Source organism: Notechis scutatus, chromosome 15 (assembly GCF_049901735.1).
Source record: "Notechis scutatus isolate UNSWTSFEM ecotype Mainland chromosome 15, rNotScu1.2, whole genome shotgun sequence".
NCBI classification, from domain to species: domain Eukaryota; kingdom Metazoa; phylum Chordata; class Lepidosauria; order Squamata; family Elapidae; genus Notechis; species Notechis scutatus.
Window position 1 is genome coordinate 579,906 of NC_142023.1, and position 18,067 is coordinate 597,972.

The 18,067-nt window shown below is 57.2% G+C and overlaps 2 protein-coding genes across 7 annotated transcripts in view; one reads left to right on the forward strand and one right to left on the reverse strand.

The window, feature by feature from the left end:
* The first annotated feature begins 1,079 nt into the window (after positions 1-1,079).
* Positions 1,080-3,193, forward strand: BRD3OS (BRD3 opposite strand). The gene is made up of 2 exons (XM_026689355.2): positions 1,080-1,220; positions 1,414-3,193. The coding sequence occupies exon 2, from the start codon at positions 1,481-1,483 to the stop codon at positions 1,733-1,735; it is 255 nt and encodes an 84-aa protein (XP_026545140.2). The 5' UTR covers positions 1,080-1,220; positions 1,414-1,480; the 3' UTR covers positions 1,736-3,193.
* A 147-nt stretch (positions 3,194-3,340) lies between these two features.
* BRD3 (bromodomain containing 3) overlaps positions 3,341-18,067 on the reverse strand; it is a 33,600-nt gene continuing 18,873 nt past the window's right edge. For 3 of the 6 annotated variants that reach the window (XM_087943849.1, XM_026689349.2, XM_026689346.2), the window contains exons 7-13: positions 17,550-17,678; positions 16,216-16,413; positions 15,693-15,758; positions 12,915-13,144; positions 12,268-12,560; positions 6,674-6,802; positions 3,341-4,995 (exon numbers count right to left, since the gene is read on the reverse strand). In XM_087943849.1, the coding sequence (XP_087799975.1) occupies positions 4,877-4,995; positions 6,674-6,802; positions 12,268-12,560; positions 12,915-13,144; positions 15,693-15,758; positions 16,216-16,413; positions 17,550-17,678 (1,164 nt within the window). In that variant the 3' untranslated portion in view covers positions 3,341-4,876. The remainder of the gene's footprint in view (positions 4,996-6,673; positions 6,803-12,267; positions 12,561-12,914; positions 13,145-15,692; positions 15,759-16,215; positions 16,414-17,549; positions 17,679-18,067) is intronic. The other 3 variants (XM_087943850.1, XM_026689354.2, XM_026689353.2) reach the window with 1 other exon arrangement.

Consider the following 18,067-nt stretch of genomic DNA (forward strand, 5'->3'; position numbering starts at 1 on the left):
TGTTTTAAGGCGACGCAACTGAGTTCAAGCAATTATAAAGGAAAGCCACCAGAACCTAATAACCATTTTGTGTAGACCTTTCTGGCAGGATATACAATTTGGGAGGAACCCCCTTGGAATGGTGTGGGAGGAGGAATGGATTTCCAGAGGAAAATTTGCAGACTACAGGAAGCATTTGCACCACTCAAGTGGCCCTGAGGACATAGATAAATCTTCAAGTGCTTCAAAGACCCTCTAAAACAGAGGTCTCCAAACTTGGCAACTTTAAGACTTTAAGACTTGTGGACTTCAACTCTCATGGCTGGCTAGGGGATTCTGAGAGTTGAAGTCCACAAAGTTGCCAAGTTTGAAGACCCCCTGCGCTCAAAAGATGCCAATGACCAGCTGTCTGCAAGGAATATAAATCCTTCCCTTCCCCACCACCACCCTGTCAAGAGCTGAAGAAGCTTTTGGGATGAGAAGCGAAACGTCTTCCAAAGAAAAAACCAGAAAGTCCAGTTGCCTCCTGAAAAAAAAAAAAAAAAGCACCTTTGGGACAACCAGGACCTGGAAGACAGAGAAATCTCTGCAGACAGTCAGTCCGGCAGGGTATTATCTCATTGTGCATTGAAAAGTTCCATCTTCACTGATTTCCCAGTTAAACGCCATTACTCTTTTTGGTTCCTGCTGAAATAAACCCTTCCCCTGTTTTTTTGTGTTTTTTTTAATACATCAAGTAAAAAAGCAAAAAGCCCTTTTTTTCTAATGTGCATTTCTTACGAATTCCATCTTGTTTCAATTTTGTTCAAGCAGCGAAATGATTTTCTTCTTCTTTTTGAAGGGAATTGATATTCCACGTAAGGCATTTAAAATCCCTATTGATGCCAAGCATTTAGAAAAGCCGCAATGGATCAGAAAAGGCGTTTCTAAGGAAAGTCTGCGTTTCTCTCGAGCCGTTTCTCGGGAGCCTTTTGCTTGCGGGACTAAAGCGCCGCCTTCCAAGCCGCCCGCGGAGCCCAGGCCCTCCGCCCGTCCCGCGCGCTGCCCAGCGGCGAGGCGGGGCCGGCAACGGCTGGAGCTCCGCCCGTCACGGCCTTCTCCGCCCCGCGTAGCGAAGAGACGGGCCGACGCCGGAGGAGGAGGAGGAGGCGGGTGGCGGCGGGCAGCCTCGGCGGCCGGCGGGGAGAGCCTCTCCGGGCGCCGCGCCGATCGCCCGCCGGCCGCTGCTCGCCGGAGCCCAGGTAGGGCGGCCGCGTCCGGGGGAGGAGAGCTGCAGCGGGGCGCTCTCGGGCCGGCCGGCCGCGGCTTGGCTGCTCCGATCCGGCCGGCCGGCCGGCTGCCCGGTGCTCGCTGGGCCGCAGGGGGAGGCGCTGCCGGTCTGCGCTCCGGAACGTTTCGCCCACCCGCTGCCCTCTTTCCCCTTCTTCCTTCCAGGCGGGTCCGCCGCGGGGCTCCTGCCCGCCCGCCGCCCGAGGGAGCCGAGCCGTGCGGGCCGAGGGCGATGTCGGCGCGGCCGCCGCTGGCCGAGAAGGCGCTGTCCGAGGCTTACGGCCGCCTGCGCTACCGGGACGCCTCGCTGCTCATCTGGCAGCAGCAGCAGCGGCAACTGGAGGCCCGGCCCCCCGCCACCTACCTGAGCCGCAGCCGCAGCGCCTGGTACGCACAGTACGGCAACCAGGCCATCCTGGTGCGGGACCGGAGCAAGCTGGAGGGCGCCCGCGACACCGGCCAGTCCCGCTTCTGCGTCCTGATGTGACCCGGCGCCTCGCCCGCAATGCGCGGTCTCTGCGCCCGGGAAGCAGCTGGCAGTCACCTGGACCAGCTTCGTGCCCTTGGGCCCCGCATCAAGTGGCTGGCTGTTCCGCCTGCTGACAGCTGGTGCGGGCAGAAAGTCTGCCTTCCCGATGGACCAAGGCTCTGGGTGAGGAGAGGGCAGGGCAGCTGCTGGAAGGAAGGAGGGGAGCCCAGTGGGGCAGGAGCTCAGCTTCCTCCCTTACTTTAGGGGCTCCCAGCCCCCCCACGGCCTTTCCGGGAAATTGGGAGGGGGAGAAAAGGAGGCTGGGGCAGACATTCCCTAGAGGCCCTTCCCCACATCCCTAAAGTGCTGGGAGCTGTAGTCCACCCACATTGGGTGAATTCCACACACAGGACCACGAGGCCAATCGGGACCCCATTCTCGACCCCAAAGAGGCACCCTGAAGTTTGTTTTGAACCTGGGACAAGCTGGGTGGCGATGCGTCTTGGGGGACATGCAGATTCTGTGCGACTCTGGGGGAGGGTCTCCTCTGGCTTCCTCCACTGGGCGGGATGGAGCTACTCCAGAGCCCCCTCCCCAGCTTCCTTCTGGGCTCCAGCAGGGTGTTGATTCCTGCAGGCTCCAATGGAAGCCCTCGCATTGCCTCCCTCTCGGCTGCTGGTGTGGGTGTTGCATTGTGGGCCCTCCCCCCTTGGGCTTCCTGAAGGCCCGGCTGACTTCTCTGATGGGGGGTGGACAATCGGAGAGGATGGGCAAAACCCGCTTGCTGAAATCTGGCCTGAAGGCCTGTTCACCCCGAGGCCTGCCAGGATTTCCTCCAAGGGTTTGGGTAGCAACATCTCCACATTCTCGGCCTTGGCCACAGCGTTGCCGGAGCCCTGGGCTGCTGCTCCAAATCTCAAGCAGATTTTCGCCTAGCTCAGGACTGCAGGCACGTGGCAAAGCCGCCAGCTGAGCTTGGATGCCGTGTTCATATTGACAGCTGGGAGAAACTGGGCTTGCACAGAAATGGAGACACTTGTCCTGGAACCGTCGGTCCCAAGAATGAAAGCAGGTGGCACCGGGAGGCCAAACTCTGTTCCAGGTGACATGGTCGGCTGAGGGCCAGTTCCATGATCTGGGCTTCCCAGACGCATTTCCTGGGCACTGGCACAGTTATGATGCTCGAGGAAACAGCCTCCACTCGGTGTCTTTAACTGTACAGCTCAGCGCATCTGATGGGAGAACCAAGTTTGAATCCCTCCAATTCTGGGCAGCCGGCCTTCTTTGGCCGCTCTTCACACGTATTTTATCTTGGGCGAACAGTGGTCAGTCTGGCCCTTTCACATTCATTCCGTGATGCCGCAAATGTGATGCCAGTGAGGACCCAGAAGGAGCAAGTTTTAAAGGTGTACCGGACAGTGTTGAGTATGTTTCCTTTTAAATTGCATCTGTCAATAAAGTGTATCTCGGCACACACTTCTGCTCCCAGGCTTGTTATGGTGTCAAGTACAGAAGTGGCATCTGCTCTTAAATGGGTCTTTGTTGCTTTATTTTTTTTCCCAACTGTTCTACTTTAAAACAAGATACAGAGAAAAAGACGGACATGGGAGAAGACTAGGAATATACAAATAAAACATGCTTTATCTGGAAGTTACCAATACCTGTAAGTTCAAAGTCTATACAAAAAGAAACCCAAAGAATCCCAAACAATCCCATTCCCCCAAAACTGAATCAACATACAAGGAATAAGCACCAGAACAGGAAACTATCAAAGGTCCATAGCACCTGTTGGTTAAAAAGTCAAAATACATTTAAATTAAAAGGATTCCTAATTTTCTTTTTCAGAGCTTAGTTTTAAAAACAACACAAACCTACATTTTGTCTGCTGCTCTTCAAAACGTAGGATACTTTTTTTTTTAAGTGACCACTGGAGTTAATAAATAAAGTATTTCTATGTACATGAAAAAGGGTAACTCGATTCCGGGTGCGTCGTGGGCAAAGTGCAGGCCTCCAGGGCAGGCTGGAGGAAAAAAAAGCTTCTAAAAAATGGATGAACCTTACAAAAACATCGCTTGCCCACCCCTCCCCTCCCCCAAAGCATATTCTCCCACCATACCTTGAGGTAAAAGTTTTGATTATTTGGAAACCTGCACTCGCACGACACACACGTTCTCCTGGCACGGGGGAAGCCTGGACTGTAGCTCAGCCTGGGGGCTGCCAGCTGTCCGGGGGCGCCTTGCCAGGGGTCCGGCAGCCCCTCCGCTCCCAGGGAAGCTGCCCAATGCCAGGATGAGGATGGAAGCCCAGGCCCCGCGGGCGGCTGGGAGACCCCGAGCAATGGGGCTTCACGGGCTCCCCTTCTGCCCGAAGGCCAAGGAGCCCTGCACAGGCAGACCCGAGGCCTGGCCAAGGGCGGCCGGGCAACCCCTTGCTAGCCTCAGGGGGCACCCACCGCCCTCAGCAGGGCGGCCACCTCTGAAGAAGTTCTCGCAGCCAGAGCATGAATCTATATATTGATTAAAAAAAGGTAAAAGAAATATCTAAAAAGGTACGCTTTAAAAAACAATCCACAGTACATGAGCTTTTTCCTCTTATCTATAAAAAAGATTAGGATCTTCATCTCAGTGGAGAAGCGGGAGGGGGGCTGCCAGGCTTGGGCGGGGGTGTTGGCAGACCAGCAGAAGATTAGAACATTCACGCTGGCCGGCCGGCTGGCCTTGGAGCTCTGGCCTCCCCCCCACTGCAGTACCATTCCCCGGTCTTCGGAGAGGATCGGCCCTCAGGCCTGGCCAAAGGAGCCCCTGGGAAGGGCAGAGTCGCCCCGCCTCCAGGCTCCGGCCACGGCAGGAGGGGGCAGAAGGGTCTCTGTTGATGAGTTCTCCTTCAGCATCTCGACGTCTCGGGTTTAAAAAAGGGGTTTAGAGACTTGAAGTGATGCAAATCATTTTGCCACCAAGTCTAGTCTGGCGCTTGACCTAATCGAAGCAGGAGGAAACTCTGCGGAGAAGAGGACGCTTCTGTAACGCCGAGTCCTTCTGGAAAAGGGCTGCAGAGGAGTGGGAAACGACGCAGACTTGGTCACGAGGGGAGAGAGGAACCGTTAGAAAAATAAAGCCAGGGGACAGAGTCCAGTCCGGGCGGGCCGAGAGTCCCCCCTGGTCATTCGGAGTCGCTGCTGTCGGAGCTGGAGCCGCTGGAGCTGGTGCTCCCCGACTCGGAGCTGCTGCTGCTGCTCAGGTGAGACGGACCGCCGGACGGCGCCGAGGAGCCCGATTTTTCTAGCAAGAAAAGGAAGAGAGGAGAGTGGTCAGCTGAGCCTCAGCTGTTGGCCCCAGCTTTGGCAGGGCAGCTCCCTCCCGAGCCCTCCTGTCCCTTCCCCTCCCCTCCCCTCCCCTCCCCTCTGGGGTCTCGGGCCTGACACCCGTCCCTGCCTTTCTTTGGGCAGCAACCCCCCACCCCCCACCCGGGAAGGGGTCTTCCCTGCTTCGGCTCAAAGCCCCTGCAGAAAGCAGCCTGGGAGTCTGGCCTTGGAGGTGGAGGGGTTCATACTTGAAAAGACTGGCTCGGTCCTCAGATGGGAGACCCCCAAGAGATCCCAGGGCCGGGAAGCTCAAGAGTTGCAGCTGCAAGTCCAACTTTGATGATTTAACACATGCTTGAACTCAAGTTCTCCCCCCCGCATTCCTCCTCCAGCAGATGAATCAGTTACACCCAAAAGACAGGTGAGACCAGCCCTGCCCAAAGACTAACACAAGGGCTGGGATGGAGTCTCCAGTGTTGCTCGTAGGCCCACTGAGAGGCCGAGTGGAACAGCCAGAGTGCAGCTGCCATGTGAGAGCCTGCCGGGGAAGAGGGTGGAGGAGACGGGGATGCGAAGCCGAGGGGGAATCGGGAGATGGACTGTGGAGGCAGCCGCCACAGGACGGAAGGCCAAATCTGTTAAGGTATATTAAGATTGAAGAACTGACCAGCAGTGAGTAGCTGCTAGATGCTGCGGATCTGATGTAAGTCTGGCTGAGGTCACAAGAGTGATTCAGCAGAGTCTGGGTATTTCCCTTTAAGGCTGGAGAGTAAAGATCCCCTTAAGAGGTGTGTATATAAAAGGCAGCCCTTAGAGGGAGTGGTTCTCTTTCCTCGTGGCCGGTGTTCACTGCAGAAGTTCTCCAAGGGTTAGGAAGAAGAAAGCTTGATTGTAAAGGTATTTTGCCACCACGTGTATATTATTTGTATATATCTGTTGAATATTAAACCACTGTTAATGTCTCTGTGTGCTGTGTGTTGCTCCTGGGTTATCTCATAAAGGTAATCACGCTGCCAAACGCTCTGACAAAATCTTTCCCACCGGAGACAGCAGGAGAGGGAGCGGATTTTGTCCTCCAAACATCCATTCAGAATGGCACCCCTTCCGGACCCTGGCATCTCTGCCCCCGTCCTGCTGGCCCCGAGCCTCTCCCGTGGGATCCTCGGCCTCCCCACTTCGACTGCGAAAGGCAGACGGAAGGGCTGGGCGCCTCTGCTGCCCCCAAGGCTGGCCTGCTCACAGCTTTAGCAAGGGCCTCTTTGACCTCTCTGCCCCCGTGCCAAGGGAAGCATCCTGGCACTCCTGCTGCCAACACCCGGGCACCACCAGGCAGCCAAGATCGCCTAGCGGGGCTGGCCACGGAAGGGCTGCTTTGCCCTCTTTGGAGACCCCCGAGATGCCAGGCAGGTCGAGCCAAGGAATTTTGGGCTTGGGGGGCACTGCTGTGTCCCCCGTCCCCCCCAAATGGGTGGAATGGAAGCCTAAAAAAAAAAAACAACCTTGGTTCGTGAAGAAAACCTCCAGGGAATGAGCTGCCTGGGGTCCCTCTGCTTCTCATGGGGAGCCCTGCTCCAGAGCGCCCAGCACAGGCCCTCCTGGACGGCCGGACGGCCCCGCTGGCGCAGAGCTGAAGGAGGGAGGCGGCCTCCGCTTACCTTTCCTGGCCGGCTTCTTGTTGTTGCTCAGCTGCCCGCTCACGTCCTGCAGGCGCTTCTCCAGCTCTTTCTTCTTCTCCTGCGCCATCTCCTCCTTGGACTTGGCTGCCTGCTTCTTCCCACTCGCGGCTGTGGGGAGAAAAGCAGAGGGGCTCAGGGGGGGGGGGAGTCGGGGTCCCAACTTCCCAGGAGGCAAGGGCCAGCATGGCCGGTCGGGTTGCGCTGGACGAAAGGCTTGGACTCAAGGGGATTCTGGACAGGGGCCCAGACAGCCAGGGCCATGAGAGAGACGGGGGGCCCGTGAGTGGGGGACAGTGCCACAAAGGGCAGGGGCCCAGCCCTGGGCCCCAGGATTTCACTGATCAGGACAAGGTGAGGCTCATCGAGCCATAGAGGCTCCCTCAGGGACCGCAGGGGCCTTCCTGGGGCCCAGCCTGAGCAGCCAGAAGGAAATCAGGAAGGGCTGGAACCAGATCCACCCTCCTTCCACGGGAGCTAATGGGAGGGGCAGAGGCCTGCAGGCCACCCCTTCCACGAAGGAATGCAAATTACAGAGCTCCCCTCCGGAACTCATCCAACAAGAAGGGAAGCCCCCCTTCCCTCCAGACTGGCCCCTTCCTCCTCCTCCTCCCACTGCCTGCCACGGTCAAAGGGGCTCCTTCTTCTCAAGTGGGTCCCTGCCCCCAGCCTCAGGCACATGGGGGTTCATGGGTGGAGAGAAGGGGAATGCCAAAGCACCCGGACTATCTTGTACAAACCCAGAGGTGACCCTTGGTGGCAAAACAGATAATGGAACAGTGACGTGTGAAGGAAATGAAGTGTGTGCGACAACCAATATTCCCGTTGATTGCCGTATACACTGCTTGGCCAGCAGAGAGGAAGGCGGCAGCACCAGGGGTCTCCTTCGCAGTCGCTAACCGGTTTGTTGATAACTGACCAGGAATGCTTGTGGTCATTTCAGCCTTAGGCTTCCCTCTTGCCCCAGCACACTCTTCTTCTGGACCTCGCCCCAAACTTCTGAACCCGTGCCTCGTCCAAGCGGGGACCAAACAGGCCCTGCCATCACCGTCTCCTGGACGGAGAAGACAGGCCGAGGCCTGGGTCCCATCTTGAGACCCTGACGTCTCTTTAGAAGCCCAGCTGTGCCTCCTCTTCCCAAGGGGTCCCTGCTGTGGTTGAGTGGGGTGTGCAGAGAGAGGAAAGAATGGCAAGTGCTTGTCCGACCACTTGAGTTCCAGGATGTCTACACCATGTTGGCATTCTTGGACTCTCCGGCGCCCTTAAGCCATGCATCCCCTCGGCTCACAGTGCCTAGGATTGCAGGAGAGGACTTCCAGGTGCTCCAACCTGGACACCCCAACCTTTAAAGGACTGTTTCAAGCCCTGGTTCCCTCTGCCTTTCCAGGAGGCCACCACGAGACCCTTGGGATACCCCTGAGCACTCTTAGCTCGACAGGAGGTCAAAGGGGCGAGCAGCTTTCAGAACCCAGGTATCTCAGAAAGGCCAACACGAGGGAGGGAGGGATGGCCACAGGAAACGCCACTCCCTTGACTTTAAGAAAGCTAGCAGTCACTGGATTTGGGGGTAACCTAAGTGGACATTGTGATCTTGCCCCAGTTGATCTTTGGGAGATCCAGAATGCTTCCCAGGCCCCACCAGCCATGGAAATGAACTCCTGGGAACTCCTGTCTATAAATCTCTCTTCTTAGAGAGCGAGCAGGGGAGGGTGGAGATTCCTTCTCTGAGCTTGTGGGTTCGTGTCCGAACGTTTCGTTGCCAGGGTAGGTAACTTCTTCAGCGGAATTTAGGGGATGTCAGAGCATCCCTGGCAGGTGGATGTGTCAGTAGCCTTCTAGGTCTGCCACGACCAGATGCAAGAGGGTGATGCCAGCCATTGGTGTGGGAAACTGTGAAGCCCCCCGTTAATTCAGGATGATGATGGAGAAATAGATGCAGCCCGTCTCCCCTTGATGCAACTTAGCTTGGCCTCTCCTCCCAAGGCCCCCTCTTCCCCTTGATTGGATGGGCAGGTGGGGCATCTGCTCCTGTTTAGTTTAATCCAAATAGTTTCGGAGGAGGGCAATGTTCTGCCCCCCCCAGTGGAACTCTTTCCTTGCTCTTCCTATCCAACAAAGGCATCCTTCAGCCGCTACAGCCTTTTATTATCTGAGTCTCATGGACTCAGAGTATCCCTCTGCTCATCCGAAGAGGTCTCCATTAAGCGATGACGTTTCCCTTCTGATACAATGAATTCAGGCTCACTTTCCACTGTCTCATGTTTCCAGGGAGTCTTCGAATTACAACCATTTGTTTTAGTGACTGTTCAAAGTTACAACGGCACTGAAAAAAGTGACTTAGAATCTTAAGAGTAGAGCTGGAAGGGACCTTGGAGGTCTTCTAGTCCAGCCCCCTGCTCAAGCAGGAGACCCTACACCATCTCAGACAAGTGACTGTCTAGTTTCTTCTTAAAAACCTCCGGCGATGAAGCTGCCACCACTTCTGGAGGGAAGCAGTTCCACGGGTTGATTGCCCTCCCTGTGAGGAAGTTTCTCCTCAATTCCAGGTTGCTTCTCTCCTTGAGTAGCTTCCATCCGTTGCTTCTTGTCCAGCTTTTGGGTGCTTTGGAGAAGAGCTTAACACACACACACCCTTCTTTGTGGCAGCCCCTCAAATACTGGAACGCTGCTATCCTGTCCCCCCCGATTCTCCTTTTCTCTAGACTGGCCAGACCCAAATCCCGCAACCGTCCTTCACGTGGTTTAGCCTCTCGGCTGCTTTGCACACTCATGACCTTTGCAGCATCCCCACGGTCACGTGATCCAAATTCGGGCACTTGGGAAGTATTTGTGACAGCCACCTTGTCCCTAAGGGGTCCCTAAGGGGAAAACCCTTTTGCAACCCTGCGGACAAGCAGTCAATGGAGGGGGGAGGGGGGCAGATTTGCTTAATGACCACAGTGATTTAACAATTGTGGCAAAAAAAAAAAAAAAGGCCGCAAAATGGGGCCAAGCTCAACAACGGTCTTCCTTAGGAACCGAAATTTTGGGCTCAGTTGTGGTCGTTAAGTCGAGGACTGTCTGTATTGATTTGCTCCCTTATAGATTTATATCCCACCTTCCGGAGCTCAAGGCAGGGCCCAGGGTGCTCCCTCAGCAACCCCCTGTGAGGTGGGGCGGGTGAAGGCGTGTGACTGGCCCGAAGCGTCCCAGGGGCTGAGGAATTCTGGGAGTTGAAGTCCGCCAGTCGTAAAGTTGCCACGGTTGGAGACCCCTATGCTAGACAACAGAGGCCTCCTTGGAGGTTCTCACGTTAGTGTCTTCGTCCCCTGTTCCAACAGGCGTAGTTTAGTCCTTGCCAGAGGCAGCCATCCTCGTGCCGGCAGTCTATAATCCAGGGGAGGGTCCCAGAATAGCCCACCATTCACCTTTTGGGTCCTCTTGAAGGAAAATGGCGGGCCAGAATCCCACTCAGGCGCCAGGCTCTTGGCTGCTTCCTAGCCCTTCAGGGTGCGGCCACTGCAGCTGGTCCTGCGAAGGCCTGAGGGGATGTCCGGCCCCTCCCCCTCCCAGCTCTGGCGTGCAGCAGACCTCGGCCCAGTCGGCAGCCTGACCCTCTCTTCAGCACCCCCTCTGCTCTTCGGGGACCCCTTGTTCTGCCCTCCTCTTCCTCTTCTGGGGCAACCTGGAAGCTGCTTCTGAGCTCCGGCAGTGCAGGATCTCCCTTCTGCCTCCTACGTTGGGCTGGTTTGCTTAATTTTCCTCATGGGGGAGAAAGAGGTGCTTCATCTGAAGTTCCGGCTGTAGCACTTTCCTTCTTTAAATCTGAAACCTTGACCTTTTTCTTCTCAGGCCAGTTCCCTGTTTAGGGTCCTCTGGGCTCCCCGGCTTCTTTCCCAAGCAACGCCCTAAGCCGGGCCCTGCTGCAAAAAACAGGAACGCCACCAGCCCACAAGCATCGCAGGCCATGGAGACGGAGACCCTGGCTATCTCCTCCCTCCCAGAGAAACGGTTGCATCTCGTCCTGCCTAGACGGCTCCACTGCAGGGAACATTGCTTGACTCCTGCTGAGTTCCCCCGACAAAGGCTGGTGCTTTCCTGGTCTTCTTAAGGACGACCTTCAGAAAAAGATTCAGGCTCAGTTGCATCAAGTAAATTGGCCTTCATCTGTAATTTAATCGTGGGAGAAGGAGCAACCTGACTACCATAGTATGAAGGCGTGACCTGGGGAGGGTGGGAGGAGAGTGACTAGGGGAACGATTGGGGAAGGAGAGGAGGGGCTGCACAGTGGACAGAGAATGAAGTCTAGAAAGGATCCTCCCTAAATTATCAGGGCAGAAAAAGAGACAGCAGGTCACTTGCCCTTTCCAGCTTCTATCAATGCAGCCTTACAACAAAGCAGAACCAGCTCATCTGCTCCCGTTTCCGAGGTGGTCTACCTGAGAAGGCCAGGAATGACACACAACACGGGAAGGAAACCAGAACGGCGAGCTCTCAAGGGCAGCTGAGGCCAGGAGGGTCTCCTCTTCCGGCCTTGGCCTTCTTCTCAATACCCTTCCCCCATCACTGGGGCAGCAACCAGGCCCACAAGCTCCCGGCTGAAAAGAGGCGCAACAGGGAAGCGGCGGTGAAAAGTAAACCATCTGCCCTCCCACCTGGGCCGGGGAGGGGACTGAAGCCCCCCTTCCCCCACCCAGCAGGCAGGAAACCCTGGGAGGGCTCCACAGGTCTGGGCTGGTTGTTGGGGCAGAAAAGTCACCTGAACGCTGGCCGAGACCACCCCATCCTCAGAGCAGGTGGAATTTCCCATTCCCAAGCAGATGTGGGGGGGGGGGGCAGTATGAAGCGGTAGATCAGTCTAAGTCCCTCCCTCCCTCCCTTCTTTCCTTCCTTCCATAACTGCCCACTGCCAGGAGTTTGATCCTGACTGGCTCAAGGTTGACTCAGCCTTCCATTCTTCCGAGGACCCAGATTGTTGGAGGCAAGAGGCTGACTCTGTAAATACCGCTTAGAGAGGGCTGTAAAATCACTGTGAAGCAGCATATAAGTCTAAGGATGATTGCTATCATCTCTCTCTTATCTATCTATCTATCTATCTATCTATCTATCTATCTATCTATCTATCCATCCATCCATCCATCCATCCATCCATCCATCCATCAGCTGAGATGCAGCAATGGTCAGAATGCAGTATTGCAGGCTAATTCTGCCCACAGCCAGCAGTTTGATTCTCATCAGCTCCAGGTTGACTCAGCTTTCCGTCCTTCCAAGATGAGTAAAATGAGGACCCAGATTGTTGGGGGCAAAAAGTTGAATGTGTAAACCGCTTAGAGAGGGCCGTAAAATCACTGTGAAGCAGGATATAAGCCTAAGGGGGCTATTGCTTTAAATAGACGAACTGTTTCGTGGCTCGGAAAACTATAAAGCAGGGCGGGCTGTTGTGATTTCCCCCTTGTCCAACCGAAATCGCCCCACAAGAAGCTGGCCTTCCATTCGTTTCCTTGACCCCCAGGGGCTCCTTCTCTGGCGCTCCAGCCTTAAGAGGGACCCGGGGAAAGTTGCCCCACTGGTTCTACAGCACAAGGGATCCCACTTACAAAATGGCTTCCGCTGCTTTTTCTGCAAGCAAGACTTGACGTATCTCTCGAGTTCCCGCAACGTGGTGGGCTTCAAGGTTTCAAAATCGATCTCGATCTCGTCGGGATTGGAGTCCCTGAGGGAGGGCTCTCGCGACTGGATGATGTGCACCACCCGGCCCAGCTTCTCCCCCGGCAGGCGGTTGATGTCCAAGCTGAGCTGGCGCTTCTCGTCATAGGTCATGGGGAGGCCCTCTTCCTCCTCCTCCGAGTCGAAGGTGGCTGAGGCCTGCTTCCCGGCCTTCTTCGGCTGCCTGCAGGCAGGAGGGGAGTGGTCAGGGACTGCAGCTACAAGCCCACCCGGCCAGGCCCCTCTGGAGCCTCCCAGCCCCCAGCCCGACAGCCCAAGAGGATGGGCTGACTCTCAGCAGGGAGCCCACTGCCAGGGATCCAGAGGGAGGGCTGGGCAAATGGGCTCCAGGCACCCAGCTCCCAGGGGCCCCTCCCGGATCCTTCTCCCTGCTGGCCCCAGCGCAGCCCTGCCAGAAACGCCGCTGTCCTTTGGGCACCCCTTTCCCAAGGTCCCTTCCCGCTTTGCGTTGGCCAGCCGTGGGACTTCTTCCTCCTCCCTCACCCGCTACCACTCGGCCCCGTCCTGGAGCCCCTACCTGTTAACGGGAACTGTGCTGTTGGCCTTCTTGGCGGGCGCTTTCTTCTGCTGGGGGGCTTTTGCTGGCGGGGCCGTCTTGGCTTTCTTCTCCTCCTCGGCTTTTGCCTTGTGCTTCTCCTTCTCCTTCTCCTTCTTTTTCTTCTCTTTCTCTTTCTTCTCCTTCTTCTTCTTTGGCTTGTTCACTGGGGCTTGCGAGAGGGCAGCCAGCTGCTCGTGGACGGCCTTTAGCTGAGAGGGAAGCGAAGGAGAAAAGCTCAGCTGACCCCTGGTGCCCTCGGCCCCACTCAACCCTGGCAAAGACGGACGCCTGGTGAGAGGATGGGGGCCCCCGGCTGCCCTTGGCTTTAGGCGGGCCAGCCAGCTCAGGGCTGCGAAAAGTTGATGGGACCAGCAGTTCCCCGCCTTCCAGGCTGCCGGGCCCGGTGCCTTACCCCAGAGCCCCGGACCAGGCTGCCAGGGACGGGCACGAGCTGCTTCCTTAATGGGCTGCCTGCATGAGGCTTTCCCGCCGGGCCACAGCACGGCTTACTTGCTGGAGACGGGCACTGCCAGGGCACCTTGCTTCAACCTGACCTGGGCTAGCCACACAGGATGGGAGCCAAGAGGCAAGCGGGGGCAGCGGAAATGTTTTGCTTCCTCTCGTTTATTTTCGTTTGTATCTTGTTTTTGATTTGTTTTGCTGGATTTGCAGTTTTCTAACTGTCGTGAGGTGCCCAGAATCACTTAGGTGAAATGGGTGGCCGTGCAGATCAAATACAAACAAATAAATGTAAGCCAATTCAAGTCCAATCTAGCCGAAAAGGATCCTCTCCCACCAAGGATGGCCTCCTCCGGCCATGGCCGGCCCAGGACGCCTGCAGCATACAGAGGCAGCCCGCTGGGGATGCCCACTTTGCAGCTGGCCGGGAGCAGAGAGTCAGGCGGAAGAGAGGAGCCAGCCTTGGCTCCGTGGAGCCTCCTCCTCCTCCCGGAGAGGAAGGGAAAAGGCAGGGGCCACGGGGAGGGGGAGGCCCCCGCAGGCCCACCGATCCCACCGCCTGCGGCAGAAGATCCAGCGTGGGGGTGCCAACCTTCTCCTCTTTCGGCCCCTGGGCGCTTTCAGGGCCACAAAGGGGCATCAGGCTAGTGGAACCAGGGACGGCCACAGCCACGGCTTCTGCAATTAAAGGGAGCCGGGTTCAAATCCTCGCTCAGCAGTGGTACTCCCCGGCAGCTTTGGCAAGCTGTCCCCTTGGCCTACCTGACCAGGCTGCGTGCAGATGCCACAGTACGTGTAGACCCCCAGGAGGAGAAGGGGCCCCCTGGGGGCTTCTGCCCTTCTGGTTCCCTTTGCCCCTCCCCCAGGGTCTCCCAGCAAGGGCTCTTCAGCACGCCCCCAAACTCCCAATGAAGATCCAGCCTCCACATTGGCAGGCCCCGTCCCTTTGGGGCCCTCTATTCCTTTGCTTTGGTTTTAATTCAGCCCAACTCTAAAGTCTGGATGGAACAGAAACCGAAAAATAAAACAGGCGCTGCTACACACTGTGTATATCAGGGGTGTCAAACTCAGGGCCCGCAAGGTGCTTAGATCTGGAGCATGGGGCCACCTGGGAACAGCCAAGGATGGGCCCCAGGGGCCTCTGCCGGTGAAGGCGGAGCTCGGGAGGGCCACGTGGGGCCCCGTTTTCGACAGCATCAGCCTCCTGCAGCCCTTTGCCAGTGAAGACGGAGCTCAGGGGTCGCGTTTCCGCAGCAGGCCGTTGCGGCCAAAAACGGGGCCTGGGGGGGGGCCATGCAGAGGGCTATCAAAGCAAACTAAAAACAAAAGGAGAAATGCTTCCCCTGTTGCATTTGAGCGTGCAAGAAGGGCCAGGAAAGGGGAAAGGGAAAGTGGAAAGACAAAAAGAAGTAAAGAGGGGAAGGAAGAAGAAAGGAGAAGGAAGAGAGAAGGAAAAAGAAGAAAAGGAAGGAAGATTATAATGAGAATGAGGAAGGGTCTCAGGGAAGCCCTGCCTTAGCACTTGGCCACCACAGGTGCCCCCCAACACAAGTGACGTTGAGCTGGCCATGCCCATCCTGGCCACGCCCCCCAGCCCCCCAGGCCAAAGACAACCCTGATGCAGCCTTCAACGAAGTCGGGTTTGACAGCTGGCTGCCTACGAATGGTTCAAACAAAGACAAGGCAATTCTGAGGCATGGGGGAGAGAAGCAGCATTGCTGTTTATTCCCCATATTCCTGAGGACTAGACACTTGTCCAGTGAAAACTAAAGCAAATTCTCAGAAAACCCTGGGGCAACAGCAGAGGCCTCCTTCAGGGGCAAAAGCAGCATTCACCCACAAGGGCCCCCCCCCGCCCCCCCCGCCCGGGAGGAAGGCTGCAACTAGGGAGGGCCTGCCATCGTGAGCCCTTCCCAGGCGGCCCAGGGGTTGTTCGCTCGGGGGGCAGATCTCTCCTGCGGGGCAGGGAAGACTCCCACCAGCTTTGGCAGACCCCCACCTGGCCCATCCCGTGGGGGCACTTCCAACCCCCAGCACAGCTGCCCCCTCCCTACAGGCGGGATTCCAGAAAGAGCAGCCGGAGGGGCAGGAAGAGAAGAGGCTCCCCCCAGTTCAGGCATGGGGCTGCCCCCGCCCCCCCGCCTGCCTTCCATCTACCCCCCCCCCCAAGTCCTCCTGGGCCAGCACTGACTGCTGGGATGAAGCGTTTCTGGAAAGGCCTTGCGACCTGCAGTCTCCACACACAGGACAGAAGGGGAAAGCACTTTATAAAAGGGGGAGAAAAAAATACACCAATACATTCCATCCATTCCAGTCTCGGGAGTCAATGACCTTGTAGCACTGCCTCAATGATCGGGAACGGTCCTGTGTGAACAAGAAGACAGGCAGGGAAGCAAATTGGGTGTCCACACCCCACCCTGAGTCCGGGGGGAGGGGGAGCGGGGAGGAGATCCACAGAACCGCTGGCTCTCTGGCTCTTGGGGAAGCCTGGGACGCTTTGGGCCTCTGCTTTCTAGCCGCCGCCGCTGGGACTGAGGGCAGTTCCTTCCCTACGACCGGTCGCAGAGTGGGCACGGAGTTGTTCTGTGCAACCACCACCAGGGAGCCCGGCGGATTTCTGCTTGCCTCTCTTTGCGCTTTGGGCCCTGCCTTTTCCGACTGCCTCAACGTCCTTCTTAGCAACCGGGGGTGTTTTTTTTGTTTTTTGTTTAATCAGGAAAGCGGGACCTTCTGATCCGTCAAGAGGAGCAGGCCAGGAGGAGCCTCTGCAGGGCCCCGGCCGAGGCTCCCCACACCGCTCCAGAGGCCGGCTGCCACCCACCTGCTCCTGCAGCTCGGCCAGCCGCGTGGCCCGCTCCTCTTCCGAGTCCGAGCTGTCCGAGTCCGAGGAGCTCCCCTCCTCCTCGCTGCTGTGGCTGCTCTCCGTGCTTTTGCTGACCACGGGGGCGGGGGGCAGGGCGGGCGGTGGGGGGTCGGCAGGCTCGTCCGGCATCTTGGCAAACCGCATCTCAAAGACGTCCTGCGGGAACAGCCGGGTTGGGAGGGGAGGGCCAAGGCGCCCCCAGAGCAAGAGAGGCACCCCACCCCCACGCTGACTGGAGGACCCCAAAGGGCAGCTTGGGACCCCCCTCAGAACGGCCACCTAGCCCTGGAAATGAGCGAACCTCCCTGGGAGATGCAGGACCAACAACGCCCCCCCCCCAGGGCAGGTGCCAAGTCTGGGCCAGCTGCCCCAGGACTCTTACGGCCCCCTCTGAAAATGCCGGGCGTCCTTCAGCTACCAAGACCAACTGGCCCATCCTCCACTGCAGGAGGGGAAGGAATTGCGATGGCAAAACGGAGGGCAGCCAGCCAAGTGGCCCCTTCCCTTGACCCGAGGCCGTGAAGGAGGCAGGGGCTGAGGAAGACACCCTGCCCGGATTAAAGGCAGCTTCCTTGGACAGTAAAGGCAACTTTGACCCAAAAGACAAGCGGAACAAATATGGCAGCATACCTTATAATTTAGCAATCTGTATGAAAATCTGCATCACTGTACACGATTATCCAACTCTGCGTACAACATACACGCTATTTACAGACTTTCTTGTTTTTGGGGAACTTTTTGGAGCTTTGAAACTGCAGGATCCACCCATTTTATGGATAACACAGCCAGGATCAGGGGAGCCTGACAGAAGTTCGGGGGGGGGGCTGGAGGGGGGGGACCCAGGCACACTTTCCTCAGGCAAATCGCCATGGAAGCCTGAAGCAATTAAAACTTTTCCCCCTTAAGACCAGCCCCGCTTGTTATTTACTCCAGGGTGGAGGGAAAGAGCAGTTTGTGAGAACTGCTTGTCAGGCATTGTGAATATTTTGTGAGCCTCTGGGATGGGGGCTGCAAGCAGCAGGAGAGGCCCAGAGGCCGAACCCCAGCCCCAGAGTCTTTGACTCAAGCAGGGAACTCCGGGGCGGCAGGAGAGAAAGGAGACTGAGAGCCTGCTAGGAGGGCAGCATCTCTGCTGGACTCCCGCTGGTTCTGGACCGGCCCCCTTGCAAACAGGGGCAGGACCGACCAAATCAGGCCACACAAGCCCTTCACTGACCCCCACAGACCCACTGCTGGTGACGGGGGCTGCTCTGCTTCAAATCTAGCCCTCCCCCCTTCTTTTCCCCCCTTACCTGCAGCTTCCTAGCCATGGCCACCACCTCGTGGTCAGGCGGATTGTACTTGTAACAATTGGAGAACATTAACCGGATGTCTGCTGCGAAGCCTTGGGCGTCCTGATATTCCCGGCTGTCCATTTTTTTCTGCAGAGAAGCCCAGAAAAGGGGGCAGAATTAGACGGGGAGGGGCGAGGAGGGAGAAACCCCTCAGCAGAGACCGAGGAGCCAGGCCACTCGAGGACTGACTTCCAAGGAAACCGCTGGGCAGGAAAATGCCCCCGAAGCCGTGCTGGTCACCTACCGGCCTTCCTACCCTTCACCCCCCTCGAGAAGCCCCCGACAGAGCAGCCTGGGTGGGGCAAAGGGGGCAATCCCGCTCCAGGCAGAGATTCCTGAGAGGTACAGAGCACGGGACCCAGCCGGAGTGGAGGGGACGCCTCCTGAAGGAGGCCTGGGCAGACCATCAAGGCAGAGAGAGAGGGAGGGCACCAGTCAGGGCCCCACAACTTGCTGCAGCAGCCCCACCTCCCGAT